General features: G+C 43.1%; 3 protein-coding genes across 3 annotated transcripts; 2 read left to right on the top strand and 1 right to left on the bottom strand.

The window, feature by feature from the left end:
- Nucleotides 1-720: 720 nt before the first annotated feature.
- LOC308093960 (uncharacterized protein) lies at nt 721-5,320 on the bottom strand. The gene is made up of 4 exons (XM_080440377.1): nt 4,932-5,320; nt 4,036-4,175; nt 3,762-3,861; nt 721-3,296 (listed from the first exon to the last, which is right to left on the bottom strand). Exons 1-4 carry the CDS (start codon nt 5,146-5,148, stop codon nt 2,299-2,301), a joined length of 1,455 nt encoding a protein of 484 aa, XP_080296503.1. The 5' UTR covers nt 5,149-5,320; the 3' UTR covers nt 721-2,298.
- Nucleotides 5,321-7,995: 2,675 nt separating this feature from the next.
- LOC308093204 (uncharacterized protein) lies at nt 7,996-20,456 on the top strand. The gene is made up of 14 exons (XM_080439460.1): nt 7,996-8,022; nt 8,626-8,846; nt 9,510-9,612; nt 9,932-10,076; nt 11,096-11,178; nt 11,700-11,807; nt 12,596-12,714; nt 12,878-13,043; nt 13,403-13,488; nt 14,977-15,048; nt 15,460-16,293; nt 16,604-16,839; nt 17,080-17,735; nt 18,059-20,456. The coding sequence occupies exons 2-14, from the start codon at nt 8,759-8,761 to the stop codon at nt 19,953-19,955; spliced, it is 4,593 nt and encodes a 1,530-aa protein (XP_080295586.1). The 5' UTR covers nt 7,996-8,022; nt 8,626-8,758; the 3' UTR covers nt 19,956-20,456.
- A 516-nt stretch (nt 20,457-20,972) lies between these two features.
- On the top strand, nt 20,973-23,615 carry LOC308093245 (uncharacterized protein). Its single transcript, XM_080439516.1, has 2 exons — nt 20,973-21,508; nt 22,517-23,615. Exons 1-2 carry the CDS (start codon nt 21,112-21,114, stop codon nt 23,488-23,490), a joined length of 1,371 nt encoding a protein of 456 aa, XP_080295642.1. The 5' UTR covers nt 20,973-21,111; the 3' UTR covers nt 23,491-23,615.
- The last annotated feature ends 753 nt before the right edge of the window (nt 23,616-24,368 follow it).

Below are 24,368 nucleotides of genomic sequence, written 5' to 3'. Positions count from 1 at the left end.
TACTAATCTACAATGCGATAGCCTATTATATGCGCCATGCATCCAACCAATATGTCTGAGTCTGTGCTCAGGAATGTGTCAAAAACAAAATAATCTCCACGAATTCAAGGCTTCATGGAGTGTGTAATTGTAATTGATAGAAAATTAGTATTTTTTGGGTAAACTATTTTTTAAAGTGTGTTGTTCAGGGTTGCTTTGACATTATTGTTGAGGCCTGGGATCGAACCTGGGATCTACAGCGTCATGTACAAATATAAATATAAATATATTGTCTGTCGGTGGAAACCTTATTATGGCCAAAACTAAAGACGTACAGCAAAGGTCACCGAAATCGGGAGTTTTCAAATGTATAACAATCTTTTGAAAATAGCCAATCTACAAGCTCACTATGCGTCGCATCGCAACGCATTGTGAGTTTATAGGTCGGCTATTTTCAAAATGGTTGAAATGATGATGATTGGGCTGAGGTGGTTAATGTATGTAAGTTTTCAAATAATAGTAGAGTAAAAGTACATTTGCCTCTGAGATGTAGTGGAGTAGAAGAAAATGTACTGAAAAGTGGAAATACTCCAGTAAAGTAAAAAAAATACCTCAAAATTGTACTTATAAGTACAGTAATTGAGTACATTTACTTAGTTACTTTACACCCCTGATTATATTGATGACAGCCTGCATATTATTTTCAGTTTAAGAATTTATTGATTACAATAAAACATGGAATTAGTCATGGTTCCATCGCCATAAGAATAAATAAGTAGACACTGTACTCTTCTCACATCATGGCACATTTATAATTCTCATGATTGTATACAAACGTTTTGCGGCCGTCAGGGCATAAACAGCACCATCTACAGGAGTACTTGTTAACAACAACCTCATTCATGGCCATAAAATAAATTACTGAAGACTGTACAGTAACTCAACTGTAAGTCCATACCACAAAAAAAATTAAAACACAATTTAAAAACGTAAACATATATATTTTTAAATAATGGTTGTTTGTATTCAATTACTTAAACCAACTCCTATGATTGATTTAACAAGAGTAGCACATGTACTGTATATATGGTCAATGTGGGACAAGAATGAATGCATACACTGCTGACTGGGTATGTTGACAATACACACCACACTTTTGGTCGTTGTAAACACTCACCAGTCCATGTACACATTCGCTGTTTTCTACCATTGACCGTAACAGTCTGGTCCGCATAGCCAGATGATCAGAGATCTCTGTGTATCGATAAGTCTGGACGGAGAAATCTAAATTCAATGTAGAGGCTAGAACAGCCGCTAACAAACCTACACCCACTGCTTTGAACCGACCCAATATGACCACCCTAAAGTCTTTGCATTTGTTCTGTGTAATGCAATTACTTCTAAAATTTCAGAATTGTTTCCACCCATTTTAGCTAGTTCTGCACAATAATTTGTTTCAGCATCAACATAAAAAATGTGTAATAGCGACATTACATAAACTTTTATAGTAACCCTACCCCTAAGGCAAAGTTGGGCCAGGCACGTTGTACTAAAACTTTTATTCTTGATAAAAACATTTTTTTTAAACATTAAGGGTCACATTTAATACGATTAATGTGTCTGAAACACAGTACAATCCATCTGATAACGTAAAATGATAACTGGTCTTTATATTCTGCATTCACAGAGGTGTCATGTAGAGTCAACCAGAGTATTGAACAACTGCCTTATTTCTCTCTCTCTCTCTCTAAAATCACTCTAATCATAAATAGTATGACACATTCTTTCCCAATGGAGCCATGTACGTTTAGATATAATCTGCATATATCTGGTGAAATTATCTAACGCCTGCGTTTTTTCTTTTTTAAGTTGACTGCAGTAGCCGAGTAGATAAGAGGCCGCCTGGGAATCGGATGGTCTCTGGTTCGCCCCCCACTCTGCCCATGTTGATGTGTCCATGAGCAACACTTAACCACTAACTGCTCCCCGGGCGCTATATTAATATCGCCCAATGCTCCTAATAGTTTGGATGTGTAAATGCAGAGGAAGAAAGAAAAAACGGTGCAAATGTACAGTGACAAATACCCCAACAACAACTAAAAAGGGGACTAAACTATTAGTAGTCCTTTTTGTATTGAAAGGCATATTTGCAAAAAAATAAATAAATGAATTTGCAATGTAAATCCTTTCCACTGTCGTAAAGCCCTAGTTTTAGCCTATACATTGAACTTCGATGTCATCAGATGTGTCAGTAGACCTGTGATTGTCTGGCTACGCAGGGACTAACTGTTAACATGTACGGTTAACACAGCGCAAAGCTCAGTGTGCCGTTTTCTGGTGGGATTTCAGGCTGGACCGCTGCGTAAAGCATTTCCCGCACAGCGCACACTCATAGGGCTTCTCCCCGCTGTGAACCACCGCGTGTCTTATGAGATTGCACTGCTTGGTGAAACTCCTGCCACACTGGAGACAGCTGAAGGGCTTCTCCCCCGTGTGGCTTCTCAGGTGCTCTTTGAGCTGGCTGAACCGCATGAAGCTCTTTGTGCAGTACGTACAGCTGAATCGCTTCTCCCCCACCCCCGACCTCCACGGCGTCCTCATCCGCCTGCCCAGGCTGAAAGCACGACTAAAGCCAGAGTACGGCGAGGCCGAGAGGCTTGGCGCCATCAAACCCTCGTTCTGATTTCTCATGTCCGGGCCTGAGTTTGTGAACTGATGTTGCACCGACTGTGGAATCAAGCTACCGCCACTGGTGGTGGAGTTAATCTGCGTTAATGTGCCTTGACCCTCCTGTGGTATATGTATTGTCTGTGGTCTCTTATAACCAAATGTTCTGGCGCGTCTCTTCATCCGCACCGCGTTGACCGCGGGAGAAGGCGATTTCCCTACCGAATGAAGAGGCGGCCCTATATCTTCAGGTATAGAGTGAGTCATAGGCAGGCCACTTTGACAAGCGAAGAGCGAGGAACTTTGCTGATAATGTTCGGCGCCGTACAAGAAATTTGGTTCACCCGCATCTCTGCCGGGATCGGCGGACCACAGCTGCCTGTCGGCTTCCTCCAGGACAAACGTGTGGTCAGAGTCGACCAGGGCGGTGCTCTTGTCTGACTCCGCCTCCTCTTTCTCGTGCTTCACTAGGAGCTCCACATCATCGTCTTGGAGTCCGCAACCGGGTCGCTGCTCTGGGAAAGGGTCGAGACCTTCTGCTGAGGAGAGTAGAGATCCAGCGTTGGCCGCGTTTTCGGCCGAGGCGTAGTGGTCTGCAAAGACGTCGGTCCCGGCAGGATGTGTGTCTTCAAAGCACGGCGGTTGGCCAGCTTCAGAAACAAAGAGAAACAGAAATGAGAAAACATTAAATCATAGATTCATAGTAATGTCTCTCCCCGTTTCTCTCTCCCTCTTTCCTGTCCATCTTCACTTAACTATCAATAAAGGCAGAAAAGCAACTAAATCTAATCTTTCAAATTGGTTGGTGCATAGGCAAGGACAGTAGATATTATAGCGTGTGTGTGTGTGTGTGTGTGTGTGTGTGTGTGTGTGTGTGTGTGTGTGTGTGTGTGTGTGTGTGTGTGCGTGCATATAATAGAAGTTTGTACATAATGGCATGTGGCATTACTTTCTTCATAAGATGCTTTTTTAGTTGCACATGCCAGTGGTGTTTATAGATCTGCTGTTATTGAAATTACACTTCTATCACTTATCATTTCTGAATTTACATCAAGATTTGATTTGGCAAATCACGTTTATTGACCCCTCATGGAAGATGTGTTTGTTTCACCCACCTATGTTGTTGTGCGAGTCGATCTTCCATACATCCTCCTCTGCGATTTCCTCTTTGATTACGATAGGTCCAGTTTCACCAGCAAGTTCCAATTCTACACACTGCAGCAGGGGATCATGTATTAAACCACATAAATACATTGAACAAGTAATCCCACCTTTTGCCTCTTAGTTCTCACAAATTCCTGTGTATTCACATTTTTTGTGTGTATGTGTTACCTGTGGGAGGGTGGTGGTCATGTATATTTTAGCTGGGGGGGGGGGGTCATGTATTACCTGTGGGGGTTGCATGATCTCTTCTGCAACCACCATTGGTCTGTCCCAGGCCGGAGATGTGGAGTCTCTCTCTTCCAGTTCCTGGGTCAACATTACCTTCACCAGTGGAGGACATCGTACCACTGTTGGAGGATAAAAACCTGCAGGGTGAAAAACAACAGTCGAAAATAATGTTCAAGTGACTGCTTACCACTGCTTAGGTGACTTGACTTTTTTCCCCTTGCTCTTCCTCATGGACCCACTTGCGGATTATACCAGTGTCAGTCTACTTTATGAGGATTATGCAGTCGACACGCACTGACATTTTGCTCCTTAATCCCATGTACTTTGTCACGCACCTTTATATCCTTTATATCTCAGGTACTTGTGTAAATATGTAGATAACTTTTTTATTTTTTGTTCTCTTGTCTGATCTCCTTTCCCACTTGCCCCCCCCTCCCCTCTTCCCCTTCTTTTTCTATGGAAATAACGATATGACGGGAACTATGCACGAAAACGAATTTCACACACTTTTTTACTTCTGTAAACCTGTGATGTGACAATAAAGCTGATTCTGATTCACCACCACCACGACACACACAAGTCTAAAGGCCAGTCCCCACCAATGCAACTCCTTGCAACCATTATCCCCAATGGCAGTTGCAAGGAGTTGCATTGGTGTGTGGACTGGCCTGGCTTAAAACTGTTTTGTGCAAGGAGATGCGACTAGTTGCATCGGTGCGATCTGGCCTTAACGTTACTGGTATTATAGCAGCACTAGCCTTGGATCAAAGACTATCATAGAAATACATCTATGATGATAGTCTTTGATCCAAGGCTGTAGCAGCACATCTGGTAGCCTTGATACAAGACTGTCATATACACACATCTGGATGCTGCTAATAAGCTCAACTCACACTTCCTCCTGGCCCTCATCCGTGTTCTCTTCAGCTCTCCCTCCATCGACGCACATTTGTTCTTCAGCAGATCGATGTCTCGTTGACTCTGGGTAATCTCCAGACGCAGGACAGCACAGCTGTCGTCCACACGTCTGTTTATCTCCGCCAGGGCTGCCCTGGCCAGGCTCTCCATGATGGACACCAACTGCGTCTGGAAGCCGCCGCCGTTCTCCATCTTGACGAAACGATTGTTTCGTCTCTATACAAATTCGCTGGATTAATAATAATAGCAACAACAAACGCTCTGAAATAAATATCTAGAGATCGAGATAACGCTTTGTATTTGCTGTTGTGTGCCTCTGTTTTTTTTTTGTTGCACTGAATTTGTATGGCGCGACGAAATTCTCCTTCCGACGCGCACTACGTGACGTTGCGTACCGTAAATGTTGGACAACAGCCGCGGCACAAAACGACCACGATCGATGAGTCTGAGCTTCTTCGTTTTCTGTTGTATTTCCGGCTAGGCAGGCGCTACAGTGGTGCGTTGCTGCCCCTCACTGGATCAAGAAGACATTACCTCCCCAATGAGGGGCTACTAGTCTAGGGCTCAGATTATTGAGGCCAGTGAATAAGTATGTGAATGAATACTATGTGAGAAAATTCACATTGTGAATAAGTAGATATCAAGAGAGGGGCCTCTTGATATCATGGCTTCCCAGGCTCCCAGCATTAAGTTTAACTACTTATTCACATCAAGTTCTGCAAACACTGCTCAGTGAATTAAAAAGCAAAACGTTTTCAGTCCTCCCAGGACCTTCGTCAGTGCTATACTATACAGTATAGCACTAGTTGTCAGCCTACAACTACATGACATCAGCATGTGACTGCAATTTGTTCTTGTTCGCGGAATGACTCGGCACTCCTGGTCTCGGGCAAGGACAAATTGCAGATTGAAAACGCCCTTAGCTCTGAACTCGGTCAAATCTGCACCTGGCTCGCTGATAACGAACTATCATTACACCTGGGCAAAACTTAATCCATTCCTTTTGGGTCCAGAATTAACCTCTATTCAAGGCCAAAGTCTTTGTGGTCAAAGTTGGTGACAATGTTATCACAAGGAAAGAAGACATTACCCATCTGGGGTTGTATTTAGGTGACAATCTTCCTAGTGAAAAAATGGCAACAAAAGTAATCAGGAAAGTCAACCAAAGAACAAGATTTTTGAGCAGGATTTCCTCGTGGTCAGTAGGAAATTAGGATTGCACTGAGGACACTAGCTGGAGCACTCATCCAATGTCATTTCGACAATATATGCGCCTCATGGTACACTAGCGCCACAAAGCTTCAGACCTCTCAAAACAAACTGGTCAGGTTACTACTTGGCCTCACACCTAGAACTCACCTAGCCTGGTAAACCCCCCTCCCTCCGGAAATCTCATTTGCATTGTGTGTCGCAAGCTTCTTCCATTTGACGGAGTCAGGTTGGAACTCACTGCTCATTATGCTAGGGTGGGATGGCTCAGGCAGAGGACAGAGTACAGCAACTTGCAATGGGCCTGGTCTTCAAGATACTCAAGGGATCAGGGATACCCATGTACTTGTCAGACTACTTCAATAACGTGTAGTTAGGGAGCTCCACTGATCTTGTTCAACCCAGTTTTGGCATAAACATGCGGTCAAATTCGTTCTACTCCTATGCCACCAAAATGTGGAATGCCCTACCAACAGACATCAAAAAGTGTGACTCCTTACCCTCCTTCAAAACCACCACAAAAGAGCACCTGTCTGCAATTTGTAATTTGTCCTAGAAAAGTCATCTAAGCTTAACACCATAAATGCCCCCCCCCCCAACTGTTTACTGTAAATATACGTATATTGCTACTAGTGTTGATGATGTCTTGTATAGTATTGTTTATTATATCTTTATATGTCTTGATGAATTGAATACACAGGACCACAATGGAAACAAGCCCCTAAGGCAGTGGTTCTCAATATGGATAAAGGGGTTAAAATGATTGTGACACGTTAAATGATTGTGACACGTTAAATGATTGTGACACGTTAATAAAAACATTTTGACTGGGGACCCCCTGGCACACACACACACACACACACGCACGCACGCACGCGTGCGCGCGCGCACACACACACACACACACACACACACACACACACACACACACACACACACACACACACACGCACACACACACACACACACACACACACACACACACACACACACACACACACACACACACACACAGAGCACATATTCCTTTACTTCATTTGCACATAGCATCAGGCTACCCCACCACAACCCACAGGGCTTAGCTAAGTTAATAATAATGATAATGATAACTTGAATTTATATAGTGCATTTCAAAAAGCCAAGGACGCTTTACATTAACAAAAATAAACAAACTATTTGCCAAATGCCTGGGTGAACAAGTTAGATATCTAAATGGTGTGTGTGTGTGTGTGCCACTGTTTAGTGAACAAGTCTGTCACTAAGGTCAGGTTTAATGAGATTTTCAAAAACAGGTTTTTCTTTTACAGTATATGAACACCAATTAAGGGTTATATTTTATGACATACTTAATAACCTGGGAACTGGACAAACCTATTCTGCGTAAGTGACAAATTAATAATATTTCATTCTCTTCTCTTCTCTCTTGTGAGTGAATGAATGAATGAATGAATGAATGAGTGAGTGAGTGAGTGAGTGAGTGAGTGAGTGAGTGAGTGAGTGAGTGAGTGAGTGAGTGAGTGAGTGAATGAATTAATGTGAGGCTCAATCAAAATGTTTTTAAAGTTTAAAAAGAACATACTGGATGTCATAAACAATCCAGAAAACCATATTTTCTTTTTACCCTGAGTCTCAAACAGGCAGACGTGGTTCTGCACAGAATCAAATATAATAGATCGGTCATTTACTGTAGATTAATTGAACTGATTTTGCAGTTCAATACATGCAGCAATATGAGCCACACAGAAAAAGAGAAAACACAGCAAGAGAGACACACTCAGGAAGTCAACAGGGGAAGTTTAGTGGTTTCTTGCGTCACCATTTTCTGTTGCTGCTTGTGTCCCGGTGCACAGCGTGAAGGTAGGAACATTCGCATTCTCTTTTTTTAAAAGCTAATTGTTCTTATATTTCCATGTTGAAACCTCAACACTAACACTAAGTAGAGAATGAGGGAGGGCGGACAGAGGGATGTAGATGCAGGTGTCAAAGAGATGGATAGGTGGGGTTAGGCTGAACCTCCACAGATGAGACTATGTATTTTCTAGGCTTGGAGTCACATAGGCGTAGAGAGAATGCTTTACTTCCGCTATACTGTCAGAAGACCTACAATGGCCGTGACAGGCAGGCAAGCAAGCAAGGGAGGTGAGCAACAGTAGCTTATGGTCAACACTACAGGCACAAGGCCTGAGCAGAGGTGTGAGGTATACCACCAGTTCAGAAGCAAACACGGCAATGACTGAGTTGATAAGATTCAATAATTACTCCAGTAAAATAGGAGAACTACAAGGCTAAGGGTGTGGCCTGATTATTGAAAATAAAATGAGGGCACGGGGGGAAGTGTAGAGTGACATACAGTATGCGGTGGATTCAGTGCACAGTACAGTTTCATTTTGGATTAACTGCTGTGTGTGTGTTGTGAAGTTGGCGTACACGTGAACTTAACTGCTTTCTTCAACTTCGCAGGGTTGTCTGCAAGACACAAGTGGCAGTATGCCCTGACACTGCACTACCATAATACGTCCAACAAACACAAGCACCACTTCTGAACAGAACAGCCCAGTCTGGATGTGAGCCGTGCTCTGTCGAAGGGAAGAAGATGCGGAGAGTCCGGAGAAAAGTGGTGAACAAGGAGAAGGTGTTTGGTTGTGATCTGCTGGAGCATCTGGCTGCTTGCAGTCAAGAGAGTAAGTCAAGGGCTTGCTTTCCATAATGATACTGTACATTCTGTTCTGAAGTGGTCTTGCCTGGTCCCTTACACTATTATACATTAAAAACATCCAAACAAATAGTAATCTAATCTATTATTGGGGATTTAAATAATCATCCAATGTAAATGTTCTGTCTGTGTGCTATATTGTCTTTAAATAAAATATGCATCTGTAGAAGATGTTAGGAGATATACAGTAAATGATCCTCTAAATTGTCCACAATTGTACTACTTTTGAGTAAAGGCGTTGGTAATGGTAACATTACAATGTTAATTTATAATAGTTAAAGGGATACTTCACTTTAGGGCCGGGGACACATTTAAAAAAAATATTAAAAATAAATGAAAAAAGTTATGGAAAATTCATGGCCCCCTCACGCATTAGAGTGTCCTACTAATGTGTGAGGGGGCCATGAATTTTCCATAACTTTTTTCATTTATTTTTAATATTTTTTTTAAATGTGTCCCCGGCCCGAGAGTGAAGTATCCCTTTAACTGTTTTCTTTTAAAAGTCAATAACCAATAGTCTATAATCAATTATCAATACCCCTTGAAAGTCCACTCTGCAATAATATGTCCCTCAACATTTGATTTGACTGTTACTGTCCATTCACACATGCATTTGGCATTTCTTCCGCAGTTCCACCGGTTCTGCGGAGCTGCAGTGCGTTTATTGAAGAGCAAGGAGTAGTGGATGGAATATATAGGTTGTCTGGGGTGTCATCCAACATACAGAAATTAAGGTGAAATACTGTGTGTGTGTGTATGTGCGTATGCAACTGTAGTACCATATGCTATTTACTATATAAAAATGTATTCTATTGTTCTATCCCACTACATTACAAAATTATTGTATTCATTTGTTTGCCTGTGTAATTGCCTGTGTGTGTGTGTGTGTGTGTGTGTGTGTGTGTGTGTGCGTGTGCGTGTGCGTGTGCGTGTGCGTGTGTGTGTGTGTGTGTGTGTGTGTGTGTGTGTGTGTGTGTGAGAGAGCGCGTGCATGCGTGCGTGTGTGTGTGTGTGCGTGTGCAGTTTTAACCATACGCTTGTCTGCCTGTCCAGGAGTGAGTTTGACAGTGATGGGAGCCCAGATCTCCACAAGGATGTGTACCTGCAGGACATCCACTGTGTTAGTTCTCTGTGCAAGGCCTACTTCAGAGAGCTGCCCAACCCCCTGCTCACATATCAGCTCTATGACAAGTTTGCTGTGAGTATCTCTTTCCATCTTGTCTCAGAGACAGTGGCCAGTGGCAGTAATCAAAGTCACATCAACGTTAACCACTTTCAACTTGGCATCCCTATTATGGACATATCATTGTAGGTGAACATAAAAAAGACTCTTCTTTCAAGTAGCCGATCGACAAGCTCACAGTCACAACGCGTCGCATCACAATGTGTTGTGAGCTTGTAGATTGTCTATTTTAGCTATTTGTTGTATATGACTAAGCATATAGGCCTATAGGACATAAGTGGCTTAAGTAAAATGTAATTATTTAAATTATTGAAGTTGTTTTGCTCTGCATTGCAACAACAAATATATTTAACACATACGTTTATGATATTACGGTGTGTGTGTGTGTGTGTGTGTGTGTGTGTGTGTGTGTGTGTGTGTGTGTGTGTGTGTGTGTGTGTGTGTGTGTGTGTGCAGAATTGCACATATCTCAAAGTCTAACGGGCACATTTTCATGAAACTTAATGTGCCGGCAGCAAGGATGAGCGCTACAGATTTTGGTGGCTCCATGGGCTTTCCACTAGTGCCACTCTCAGGCCAAAATGTCCAGTTATCTCAAATTATAATGGGTAGATTGCAGTGAAACTTGCTAAGTACATTCATGCTCCCTGGAGGAAGAACTCTAACTATGTGCATGACCTTTCTTCTAGTACGGCCCTCAGGGCCAAAATGTCTCATAATCTAAAAGGCAGATTGCAGGATGAACCCTGCGGATTTGGTGACCCATATGGCCTTTCCTCATTTCATCTGGCCAACATTTCATCTGGCAGCGTGGCCTCTAGGGGTTGCCAGCAGGGCTTTTACAAGCCACTTGCCCAAAGAATGTTTCGCAAGAAAAACTAATCCAATCAAACCTAGTTCATTTCCTATGTTTTATAGGGTGTGTTAAAAAACTGATTGACCAATAAAGAATATCATTGGACTCTGTGAGCAAGGGGCAAGGGCCTTTAGCCCATGTTTACCTAAACCCCACATGCATGGTTTTGTTACTACAGGAGGCTGTGGCCATTCAGCTGGAGGAAGAACGTCTGGTAAAAATCAAAGATGTGCTTAAAGAGCTCCCACCACTCCATTACAGGTAATACAACATGACACAGCCGAATCCTGAGAGTCAATTTAACTGGTGAGAATTGAATCCCTAAATAGAGCCATGTCTTATTAATCACTTAAAACCTATATTTAATTGACCGGAGTCACCCAGGACTCTTGTATTGTGAATGTGTACTTCCATGTACTGTTGTTCTCATGTCTTACTAAATAAAGTACATCAATCAATCAAAACTCTATACTAACCCCCCTCGCTCTACAATGATATCTCAAAAATATCCAATCTACAAGCTACAATGACAGCGACGTGTAGTGCGCTTGTGGATCGGCTAATTTCACAAAATGTTTGCCCCAGAATAGGGACACTTTCATGTGGTTAAGTCATACAGGTGAAATTGATCAAATCTTCACTGCATTTGTCCTGAGGCCTGTTTGTTTGGTTGATCCCTTTCCCTGCCCTCCTCTGAACAACTCCACTCAGTCAGTCATTTGGACTGTTTGCATTTTCATTTCTTCATTTTAAAGCATCCCTATATACCTGGTTTCTTTCAGGACACTGGAGTTTCTGATGTGTCACCTCGTCAAGATGGCTTCCCATTCCCCAGAGACCAACATGCATGCCAGGAACCTAGCCATCGTCTGGGCCCCTAATCTACTCAGGTGGGTTCATGTCTGTTATATACATGGATATGTTGGGTACGTGTTTTATGTCGACTCTACGTAAAGTAAAACCCAGAGTGTTAATCTAACTCTGAGAGTGTAAATGTCACTTTCAGAGTTAAAGGTACATTGCTGGACTTATTTTAATGAGTAAAACATTAATTTAACCAATATTTATAGTAGAGTTTGTTAATATAACTGGCACGTCTGCAGTGGTTGGATGTGGTCTCGCTACTCTTCCATTTTCAACCTTGGGGAATGGGTAGAACACAGACAATTGACAATGTCAATACAATTATTTGAAGCAGCTGGATTGGACACTAAATGGACTGCCATCTGTATTGTAGGTTGGAGATCATTGCAATTACCTCTCTTTGTCAGGACAGACAGCTAATTTATGAAGTATAACTTTAAATTGACAGTCAGAATCTTGCAGTGTATCTTAAAGCATCCTTGAGCAAGATGATGAATGCCCACGTATTCTCTTCACTCAGACACCTCTCATGAAATGAGCAGGCTACACTATGTATACTGTCATATAACTGGAGGATTTACATTTCTACATTCCAACTTAAATTGAGTTTAATTAAAGAGACCTTAGGTTTGAGGCATAGCAAGAATACTGATGAGATGCTGTGTTAAAGTCGTGTATGAATACAATTCTTAAAGTTATAAAAATGTTTTACCCCTTCCTCCATTCCATCCTTCCCTACCTCCCTCCTTTCCTCCTTCCCTCCCTCCCTCCCTCCCTCCTTCCTTCCTTCCCCCCTTCCTTCACATACGTGAAGGTCCAAGGACATTGAGACATCTGGGTTCAATGGTACTGCAGCCTTCATGGAGGTGAGGGTTCAGTCTATCGTGGTCGAGTTTATCCTCACCCACGTGTCACAGCTGTTCCCTGAACTAGGTAATTCATCCCCCCGCCCACACACACACACACACACACACACACACACACACACACACACACACACACACACACACACACACACACACACACACACACACACACACACACACACACACACACACACACACACACACAGCTAACTTCCTCCTGCCTCACGCAGGTGTACAATCTGCAAGGCGGAAGTCCCTCCCATCCCCTACAGCAATGGAGGAGCCATTTTCCCGGCATGTTCCCCTTCAGTGTACTAACAGTTATGGTAACATCAGCCCTGGTGACGGTCCCCTTGCCATGAGATCCTACCATTCTATCATTGAAAACACTGAAAAGTAAGTGATGAAAGTGAGATTTACAAGCCAGTAGTACTCATTACTCATTCTGGTTTAATAGCACTAGGAAGAGAGACAATATACTGTAGGTGCATGAATACACTGGATGATGTCCAGTGTTGATAGTAACAAGTTACTTTTAATATATTACTGTAATATTATCATTTTACAGAGTAACGAGTAGTGTAAGGTATTACTGCAAAAGTGAGGCAAAGGTAAAAGTAATAACATATTACTCTGAGTAATATGATATTATTACTTTTTTAAGGAGTAATGCAGTATGTAATAAGTAACATATTACTCTCTTGAGTAATATTGCCCAACACTGATGATGTCTCTATGTGTATCATTTACTCCAGGAGGAAAGGGTCCCTCAAAGGGAGGAAGTGGATGTCCATCTTCAACATCGGAGGCCAACGACGGAGGAACAAGCACTCAGTCAAAGGTACATGGCAGTGTGACCTCACCTCAACTAGTGCTTCTACTGTAATCCTACCTACCCTTAAAAAGGGATAGTTCATCCCCAAAATGACTTTTTTTCTATCGATTAGTCACCCCATGGAGACTTGAATTCATGGATATTTTTTTTGTTTTTGTCGCATTCCTAAGCCAATCATTTGATGACCGGCAGTGGTACCGGTAGGAGACACAAAAGAGTCTCCTTTGTGTCTCCTACCGGAACCGCTGCCTACCGGTCCGCTGGTCATCAAACTTTATCACCAAACTTGCAATAAACCAGCTGTGCTGTAGTCCCCATGTGGTGCTGAAAACAAGCGCCCACCATGTGCCCACCATGGTGCCCACCATGATTTACCAACTTTGTGTGGCTGCTGGTGTGGCCGTCACATGTGGCCATCATCACAGACTGGGTACAGGACAATTGGATTATACTTTGAGAGTTGTGTTGGAGTTTAAAAACAGATTTGTGATATCGTTTTGCTGTTAATCTTCAAATTTCTTCATTTCGTCAAGTACTGTATATTCTTAATTTTTGGATTCTTCATTAATTAAGAAATGTGAGAAAAAAAAGTACAATTCTACATGAAATCAAGCCTTTACAGGGTGAGTAATTGATTGAAACAAAAGTCCTTTTGGGGGTGAACTATCCCTTTAAAGGGATTTGCTATGGATATGATCTTATTTGCTATGGGTGACAGGTTCACAGTCTCATACCAAGCTATACATTGCTGCACTTTCCTAACATTATGCTAATAATTGTTTTCTTTCCTTTTAATCAATAACCAAGGTTAGGGTCACTCTTCAGTTTGAATAAACGTTATGCTGAGCTTTGTGGCTTGGCCATAAACTATCCCTGATCTGGGAGATGGGGATTCTTGTTCATTCAACCTTTCACCAGTGGTGTAAAGTAACTAAGTACATTTACTGAAGTACTTGAGTACAATTTTGAGCTATTTTTTACTTCACTTTCACTGAAAGTGAAATATCCCTTTAACCCATTTTTGGCGGGAACCCCTATTTGTAACTATACCTTTCAAGACGGGAACCCCTTTTGGGGTTCTTGTTGCAGTATATAGCAATAGCAACATAATTTTTTGACATTTTTGAATACATATTTGAAGTTTTTCAGAAAAAAGATTTAGAAGGCGTTATTAGCATCGGCCTCAGGTCTAAATGGGTTAAGTATTTTCAATTTTCAGTACTTTTACTTCTACTCCACTACATTTCAGAGGCAAATATTGTACTTTTACTCCACTACAATTATTTGAAAAATGTAGTTACTAGTTACTTTGTAGAATTTGATTATTATTACAAAACATAGAGTAACCACTTCAGCCCTAGCCTATACATTTCGGCCATTTGAAAATAGCCTATCTACAAGCTCACAATGCGTCGCAGTGTGAGCTTAACATGTGAGTACGTAAAACATGTGAGTACCTTTCACCCAACTCCAGATATTCTGGCTTCTTTTCAGAGAAAGACATGGCTCCTTTGAGACCAGCCAAGAGCATGGACTGCCTGAGCTCCCCGTCCTTTCCCAATGACGGTACTGGTGGTTGTTCCCTAAACTAATTTTGAAGCATTCTGTATCCTAATAGAGAAATTAATGTGTTAATATTCTGTAGCTGCTTTTATGGAATTCAATCTGTTTTTTGTTCATAATAGTTTAATTTTAGAAGAAGTATGAATTACGAATCAAACTATCCACATATCAATACAAATCTGTATTTTACTTTGTCTCTAACAATAACTACATTTAACTTAGGTTTGACTTTTACTTATCAGGGGAGTTGGGTTTAATAGAATATCAAAAAATTTAAATATTATGGTCTGAACTTGCTTTTATAATAATAATAATAATAATATAATAATAATAATTATTATTAGTTGTTGTTGTTGATGTTGTTACAGTAGCAGTAGAAGTATCCAGTTCTAACCCATGTATCATATATTCCAGGTTCCACACACACTGCCCAGCGTCCGCCCTCAACCATCATGTCTCCCCTGGCTGTGCCCTCTCCCCAGGTGGGCTCGGAGGTCACTGCTGGGGGTCTAGGTGGCAGCGGGTATGCTGTGACATATCGCAGGGGCACCGGTGGCATGGTGAGTGGGGGTTCCGGCACCCAGGGCACGTATAACCTCCTCGATCCCAAAGGAGCAGCAGGGACCACAGGAGTGAGCGAGGGCCAGACCCATCTGTCCAGATCCCCGGGAATGTCATCTAAAACGGGCCGGCGGGCGGCCATGCACATCACAGGACCTCAGTATGTCACCGTGCCCCTCCACATCACCTCCAACCTGCTGCGAGGGGGTGGGGGGGACAGGGTCATCCACTTTGGCAGGGAGATGGACAGAGGGGACAGGGCGGAAGGGAAGGAGGGAGGCGAGAAGGCAGAGTTGAAGGATGCAGGGGGAAAAATGGAGCAGGGGAAGGAGGAGGATGGAAGGGCCAATGTCAAGGTGGAAGACATGAAAGGGGCCAAGCAGAATGGACAAAATGTGAGACAGGAGGAGGTGGAAAGTGGGAGGGAGGAGAAATGTAGTGTAGATGAGGAGGTGAAGGGTGTCGAGGAGACAGACGAAGGAGTGAAAGAGAAGGGTGTCGAGGAGACAGACGAAGGAGTGAAAGAGAAGGGTGTCGAGGAGACAGACGAAGGAATGAAAGAGAAGGGAGTTGAGGAGGCGGAAAGTAAAGAATGTCTATCAGAGCTGAGAGCTCTGATAGACAATAGTGGTGATGACGATGACAACGCTGAAGACACTGAAGATGAAGAAGACGATGATTACATGGGTAATTTGATTATCAAGTCTTTTTCATAACCATGTACACATTTATCATAAATGCTGTCCACTTAGGCTGACTGGAAAACAGTCAAGAGACAAAACGAGAACACACACCAATTGCAAATTGTTATCTCTTTCCTTTTCTTCCTAGTGCTTATACAGTATGCACTATATGCACCTTTCGATTTATACTATTATTCTACAAAGAAAGGAATGTTTTCTACCTCACTGTGACAGTGATCCGCTTCTTGCTTGCAGTAGCCTATAATGTAATGTAATATAAATGTTGCTAATCTCAGACTGGCTAACATTTGCAGAAATGAAAGCTGGACAGCATATAGCAACTGTTCCGGACTCCCCTATCTCGGAGACCGGAGTGTGCGGAGATGACAGCGGAGATGACAGCGGAGATGACAGCGGAGATGACAGCGTGTCCGATGTGTCTCATATCCTCAACTCTACTGAGGTTGAGGTCGATGAGCAGGAGCTGTCAGGATATGTTCAGGACAACTTTAACTTCCTGGATGATCTGGACTGCAGTGTCTCCAACCAGGTGTGTGTGTGTGTGTGTGTGTGTGTGTGTTGTGTGTGTGTGTGTGTGTGTGTGTGTGTGTGTGTGTGTGTGTGTGTGTGCGTGTGCGTGTGCGTGCGTGTGTGTGTGTGCGTGCGTGCGTGCGTGCGTGCGTTAGCAGTCTGTATACATGTAGCAGTCACAGAACATGCAACCACTATCCACAGGACAACAGACAGTAATGTATATACACTTGTCTCTCTCTGTCTCGTCTTTCCACAGGTAGACGAGTTCTCTGTGGAAGCTCCATTTTATGAAAATGAGTATGAGTTCATGGAGGAACAGAGACTTCCGCCACCTCCATCCACAGAGACGCCCCAGCGGCGGAGGTCTGAAACAGCCCCGCAACCCATAGAGGCACAGATACCAACCCAATTGCGCTCGCACAGGCCGCTGTCCGCCGACGCGTACGGACGACATATGAAGTCCCGCAGCCTGCCTTTCATGTCTCTACCCTTCCTCCCAGTCGAAATGTCCTCTGAAGACGACGAGGATGATGATGACGACGAGGAGGATGGCGGAGATGATAGTGACGAGGAAGAAGATAACATGTTCTATAAATCTCTCCCGTCTGGTTACATGTTCCCCCATCCGACATGGTCTGTGTCAGGTGCCGATGGAGGAGACATCTTCTCCTCATCCCCCCCACTGACAGCTCTGGAACCAGAGAGTCTTATTGTGAACACCATTCGAGTTGGTCCGTCACAAAGCTCTGAGCCCACACCACTGGACAGTGAATGTGCCACACGTAATGAACTGAACATTGAGAGTATGGCGCAGGGGGAGCTAAACGACGAGGAGGAACCAGAGCAGAGGAGGCAACTGAAGGGGGGTGATGAGGAGGAGGAAGATCCAGACTCCGAATTGGCGATGCAAAAGTAAGAACTATATGAGTGAATCGTTTCTCACTTATCCTTTTTTTTGTCTTGACCAGATCAATGCATTTCAATTCAAAAGATTGTTTATGAGAACAAAGGAATCAGCCTAATGAGCCTATCCACACATAAATGGCTTTTTGTGTCTTTGTGTATTAAATTAAAACCAGTTACTTTCGGTAAGTAATACAGTCGTAGACAAAGTATAATTATGGTTTAAATATAAAATAGTCTATTTCAAAACCAAACTAAAAGATTTTAAGTATATGAATTTAGTATATTATCAATGAGTATAATACAGGTAATTTTCTGTCTTTCTCCTATAGTACTGCAACAGAAGACAGCCACCATTTAGTTGACGCAGGTGTCACAGAAGAGTCTGGAGCTCCATGTGACAAACCCTTCACTTCAGAGTCTTTAGCTGCCTGCCATGAGGAGTTTGCCAAACCAAGGACTGAGGACAATGATGAAACAGACAATTTGGCATGCATGCAAATTATAGATCAGGCCAAAAACATGGTACTGATCTCATGTCCAATCTCTGAGACAGTTTCTCCTGTGTGTTCTACGCAGGAGGAAACTGTAGATTCGTCCGCAGAGATTTTGGAAGATTCCTCTGAAAGCGAGCCAGAGCTTCATAAAATGTATGTTACGGCAGACAGGGAAGAAGTGAAGGAGCGAGAGGGGAAGATGGTAGAAGAGGGGATGAATACAGTAGCAGAGGGGATGAATATGGTACAAAGTCAGGCACAAGGAGACAATTTGGCACCCATGCAAATTATAGATGAGGCCCAAAACATGGTACTGATCTCACGTCCAATCTCTGAGACGGTTTCTTGTTCTATGCAGAAGGAAACTGTAGATTTGTCCGCAGAGATTTTGGAAGATTCCTCTGTAAGTGTGCCAGAGCTTCATAAAATTGATGTTACGACAGACAGGGAAGAAGTGAAGGAGCGAGAGGGAGATACGGTAGAAGATGGGATCAATACAGCAGAAGAGAGGATGAATGTGGTACAAAGTCAGGCACAAGGAGAAGAACAGGATAACTTGGAAGTAACAGAAAGTAATGAGGAGAAGCTGGAGGAAGATGATGCTCTTGGAAATCCTGACATCTGGAACGAAATTGAGGACATTATATGTGAAGAGCTAGAACATGACAAAAGTAAGCATGGTGAGGAGGAGGATGCAAGTGAAGGCGTATGCAATGTCAGAGAGGGAGATGAGCAGACAGGACAACATGAAGAGGCGGACCAGGAGGCCGGCGAAGGGACAACAGTTTCAGAAGAAGAGAGGAAAGAAAAGGATGATGTAGAGGCCTTCAAAGCAGAAGTCACCACAGAGGTCATGGAGGGAGGCACGGATCTGTCTTTGGTGGAAGGGCTGCCCTCGGAGGACCAAGAGACGATGTTAGATGTACAGAGAAAAGAGATCGACTCGCCACCGGTAGCCGAAGCGGATATTGACGTTCCAGAGACGCACGCCGCGAAGGAAGAAGAAAAGCCGTGGGAGCTCCAGCGAGACGAGGGTGACGGGAATTCAAACGAACAACAAATGCAGAGTGAACAGGCGGCGATGAACGAGGAGCAACCTCAAGCACCGACGGTTGTGTGTGAAAAAGAGAAAACACAGAGTGAGGTCAAGACCGGGGGCACGGATGTCCCGGGGCAGGGCAAATGCGAGGACGGAGAGAGCAGGCCACGTTCTGCGCCAGGGGGTGTAGGCCGAACACTGGTGATCTCCAAACAAACGCCACATAAAGTGTACCAAGTGAAAGCGGTCCCAATCGTGCCGCCCAAACCACAGCACTGCAGGATGACGGCGCTGGGCCTTCGACAGCAGCAGCAGCAGAAGAGGGACATATGGGACGCAGAAAGAGAGAGAGAGTCCTCATCCAGAGTTACAGTGGCCGAGCACAAAGAGAGGGACGCAGAGGAGGCGGAAACAACAGGTGGACAAGAAAAAGCGTGCACGGGAGAACAAGGAGCGCATGGAGAGGAGGAGCACGACGAGAGCACGAGAGGGAAAAAGGAGAGGCTGCAGGTTCTCAAGGGAGGAGAGAAGGAGAGCGAGAAGAGGAGGGATGCGGAGGAAGGGGCGACGCCCAGACACGGCCCCAGTATGTGTTTTGACGAAGCTGTTGCCATGGCTACCATGAGGCGAGAGAAGAAGAGGGAGAACAGTGAGAGGGAGAGGCAGAGAGACAGGGGACATGAAGTTCAATGAAGACAGGGGGGAGTAAAGGCCTTTTCCAGTCAGTGTCTTAGGTCAAAGGAGTCTGTTGTAAAAGATTAATTGAGAGCAATGCTTTTTTTTATTTTTTTATTTTTTAAAGATTATAATTATGTATGTCTATTTGTTAAAGAATGTTTTTTAAACAGAAGCTGTACAAACTCACATTTTCTATTTGTAGCATGAATTACTTTTTTGGAGGGTATTTTTATTTGAGAGTTTTTACATAAATATTTTTGTATATTAATTTTATTGTTCTGTTTTGTATCCTACATACACTTCAATGTCAACTTCAATAACAGTTCAAGCAACTAACTTCTAGCTACACCGGCTGCCAGCTCACTCAAAAATGCAAGAGGAGGCATAAACAAAACAAAAAACAACAACAACAACAACTCAGGAACTGAAAGTGGAATATCTAACCATTACAAAATATGAAATGTGGAAATGTGTGCAAATGAACGAACAAATGAATAATTAATTTGTAATAAATAAATAAAAAGCTAAATAGAATGTGTGTCATCTGAATATGTTGAATTTGAACTTAAAAAACACTTAAAGGTATAAGTTAAGTGATTTTCTTTGGTTTAAATAAAAGTGTTAAATAGCTCTATATTCTGATACTACTCATTTCTATAGAGTGTTTGTTCAGTAACAGGAGTCTCCATGTCACTCCAACTCTTTATTGAAAAAGAAAATGAATTTTCAGGTCAGGATACCACTTTTAAGGAGAACTCCTTCTAAGGCTATGCACCAGAGCTAAGTACTCCAATAAAGTAAAAAAAAATACCCAAAAATTGTTCTGAAGTACGGTACTTGAGTAAATGTACTTACTTTCCACCACTGCCAAATAGTAGGATATCTTCTCCCCAAGGACGCTAGGGGTTCAAGCTTATTTTACTTTCTCTATGGGTTCAAGTCAAGAGGTTAAAAAAACACAGCGTTCGCGTTTATTAGAAGAATTACGGTTCTCTCCACTGCGTCACTTCCAGCACTCCATTTTCCCGGACAAACAAGTCAAAACAGAACCTGTGAGAGGTGGAGAGGTGGTGGAGGTCTTCTTGATCTGGAGCAGCCTTCCATAACTAGGCTGTGAGAAGCAAAACTCACCTCCTATAAAGATCTGCACCCCACCGGGTCGTAGGGCACGATGTCGTCTTCCTTCTCCTCCTCGTCGTCCTCCTTCCTCGGCTCTCAGAGTCAGATCGCAGCCATCATGGACGTCCTGGCCAAGGCTGCCGTCGCGGAGATCGGCAAGCTGGTGGACGACGGGACGGTGGTGCTGCGGCTGGAGATGTGCAGGAAGGACCAGGAGATAGAGGAGCTCAAGAAGAGGAGTTTGCAGCTGATGTGCAGGAAAGACGGCGAGATAGAGGAGCTCAAGAGGAGCTTGCAGGCGATGGAGAGGGAGCTGTGCAAGGCGAGAGAAGCCGACGAGGCGGCGGCAGCCGCGATAACGCGGATCGCAGACGAGCACCAGAAACAACAACAACAACAACAACAACGCTGTGTACTTCTGGGGAGCCAGCAGGTCTCCCTTGAAGAAGGTGAGTGCGAGAGATAGGTTGGTTACCGTAAGATAGGTTAGTCATGCACGATGATGAAGCTACATCATGCATAGTCTGACATTAGCTCTGGTCCAAAGCGTTAGAAAGAGTTAAGGAGAACTCCTTCTAACGCTATGGATAGACCAGAGCTAGTCTGACATCATGCACACCGACCCCATAAACTCTGTCATTCTGTGTATTTTGTGTAAAGTGACATCTAGTGTAGGAGAGACGGAGAGTTAAAATGTAAACACCAAGCAACCACCACCTAGTTGCAACTTAGCAATAACTGCAAGCAGCACTGCAGCACCCACTTGTCATCTTCTATCTAGTTAGTATAGAAGGGATACTTGTCGCCGCGCCGGTAGTTGTTGAGAAAGAACTATCTTAAACACCGGAGCCAGTTGCACCACCTCACACTAAGTTCAAACTTAGCCTAGTTATAGCTTAAACGGCTTGGCGAATAAAGCATAACATTCAAGCAGTGCAGCAGGTGCTCTGAGTCTTTGATTAGACAGTGGTCTGTTATATAGAGCTCATCGGTTATTAACGACAATTATCCCTTACATAACTTTCAAACATCAGTAGCCAACTAGCAAAGAACAGTACTTGTTGTATTACATAGTAGCCTAGCCACCAAGCAACCTGTATTTAGTAATAACCTAGTAGTAACCATATAGCAATGCCCTAACAAAAAACACTTAGAGCCTCACTGGCAAAAGTCAATTAGGTGGAAGTAGTTGAGGTCCAAAAACGTTTTTGTGGATATTAATAAAGAACATACGTTTTTGCTATTCATTATCACTTTCATAATATAATATTCGTCATTCACTGTATTTATTTTGGAGTGTGTGTATGTGTATCTATGAATGAAGGGAACATTCTTCAGTAACATGTTTTAGTTAGATATTTTGTAGATAAATGTAAGCAAAATAAATAGGGCTCATAATCAGAAGACTTATTCATTCAGGGAACACAGAGCTGACCTCTTCTTTCTTTTTGTCACAGCCTGTCAAGGGGATCTGGAAACGGATGCCGCGTATTCGGAATCGAAGGGTGTGAATTCACTCTTTGAAACTGGCCATCAACTCGAAGAGAGCGAGGACTTACAGGTCAAATTTGAACCTGACGACAAAATGGACAACCAAGAAACAATAGAAAACGCAGAGATATCTAACAATGATGCGTTTGTCACCGAGGACCACTGTGGACCGCAATGGCCTTCCTTGCATGACCTATGTGAGGGAGACTCGATCGAACCGCAACTCTTTGACGCTCACACAGATCAGTATTCCACTCAGAGTAATAACCAGAACTCCTGTAACTCTATATTAACTGTAGCAGGACAGGTCAACCACACGGTTGATAACTTAAGTGCGTTGATAAAGGAAGAGACAGAGGTGCAACCGGTGAGTTTGGCAGAGAACATGCCTGCAATGGTAGACTCCCTTCAAACGGAACAGTACATGAACAGACACGTGTCACATCATCAACCAGTCAACGGGGAGGCACGCCGTCTACAGTCTGGGCTGCAACAGGCGGGGCCCTCGCAGGGAACAGAAGATCATCATTTCAACAGAAGTGTGTTGAAAGCAAAACGTCCCGTGCATGTCTGGAGAGCGGGGACAAGTCTCCTCTCAAGACTGTTCACCTGCTCCGTGTGCGGTAGGGGTTTCCCCCGCCTGTGTCAGCTCGAGGCACACCAGTTCACCCACGGGACAGTCAAGCCCTTCAGGTGCCTGGAGTGCGGGAAGTCTTTCACGCAGAAGACTCGTCTGAAGACGCACCAGAGCGTGCACACGGGAGAGAGGCCGTTCAGTTGCCAGATCTGCGGAAAGATGTTCTCCAGACAGGACAACTGCTTGAGACACGAGCGATTCCACAGTGGACTTAGACCTTACAGTTGTGGACAGTGCGGCAAAAGCTTCACAGTTTTAGGGAACCTCAAAATCCATCAAGAAATTCACAGAAGAGGAAGATAGCACTGTGTTGTTGGATGTTTACACAATGGTTTTAGCAATATACTGTGAGAGTTCTTTTTACTGTACAAGTCAGTACTTTGTATTGCCTTTCTGTTGCATTATGTTTAATTAAAACAAACTATTTTAGATGACACTTCTGTCTTAAATAAAGTAATGACTGCAATGCAGTCATATCTTGATCGGAATAAATGATGCATCTTTGATTAATATCTTGGCCTTAAAGGTGCTGTAAGTGATATAAAAGGTTGTTGGCAAGTGAAAGCTCTACTAATAGGAAGGAAAACCCATTTATCAGCTTCATTTGATTGTGATTCAGTTCCAATTTTTGTCTGCTCATGTTTTGTCTAATCACTTTCAATTTAACTTGTGTATCCTGTATGAGTTCTCTGTCCAGATTGGATACAATTGGTATCCCAACCTGGAAATGTATTTTCTGTGTGCTGAAGTGCTGGAGAGACCGGAAATCCCCGTTACTGAACAAGCAATGATCAGAATTGGAATATAGCACTTATTTGAACAAAAATAAATGAATAAATCACTTACACCACCTTTTCAAAAAGTAGCAATACATAAATGCTGAAAATGATGTAGCATATAATCAAAATGTAACATAACTCTTAAATGTATATAATCAAAAATGTACTACAAAATGTATCACTTAATAGAGTTTTTTTTAATTGCTAATAGAGGATGAAAAGCACATGTTGTAATGTGACCTTAACTACTAGGTTAGGGTATGCAAAAAGTTACCCCCTGAAGTTTATTTCAGTATTATCTAATACAGTACACACAATACTCACTTACCAAAGAGTTAACTTTTTTTCCCCTCTTTTTTTTTCTCTCAGAATGGTAAAGCAAACTGGCCTGTAAACCACAGC

The sequence above is a fragment of the Gymnoscopelus braueri genome, assembly GCF_963280865.1.
Source record: "Gymnoscopelus braueri genome assembly, chromosome: 10".
Taxonomy (NCBI): Eukaryota; Metazoa; Chordata; class Actinopteri; order Myctophiformes; family Myctophidae; genus Gymnoscopelus; species Gymnoscopelus braueri.
This window is presented reverse-complemented; position numbering and strand designations above follow the sequence as displayed.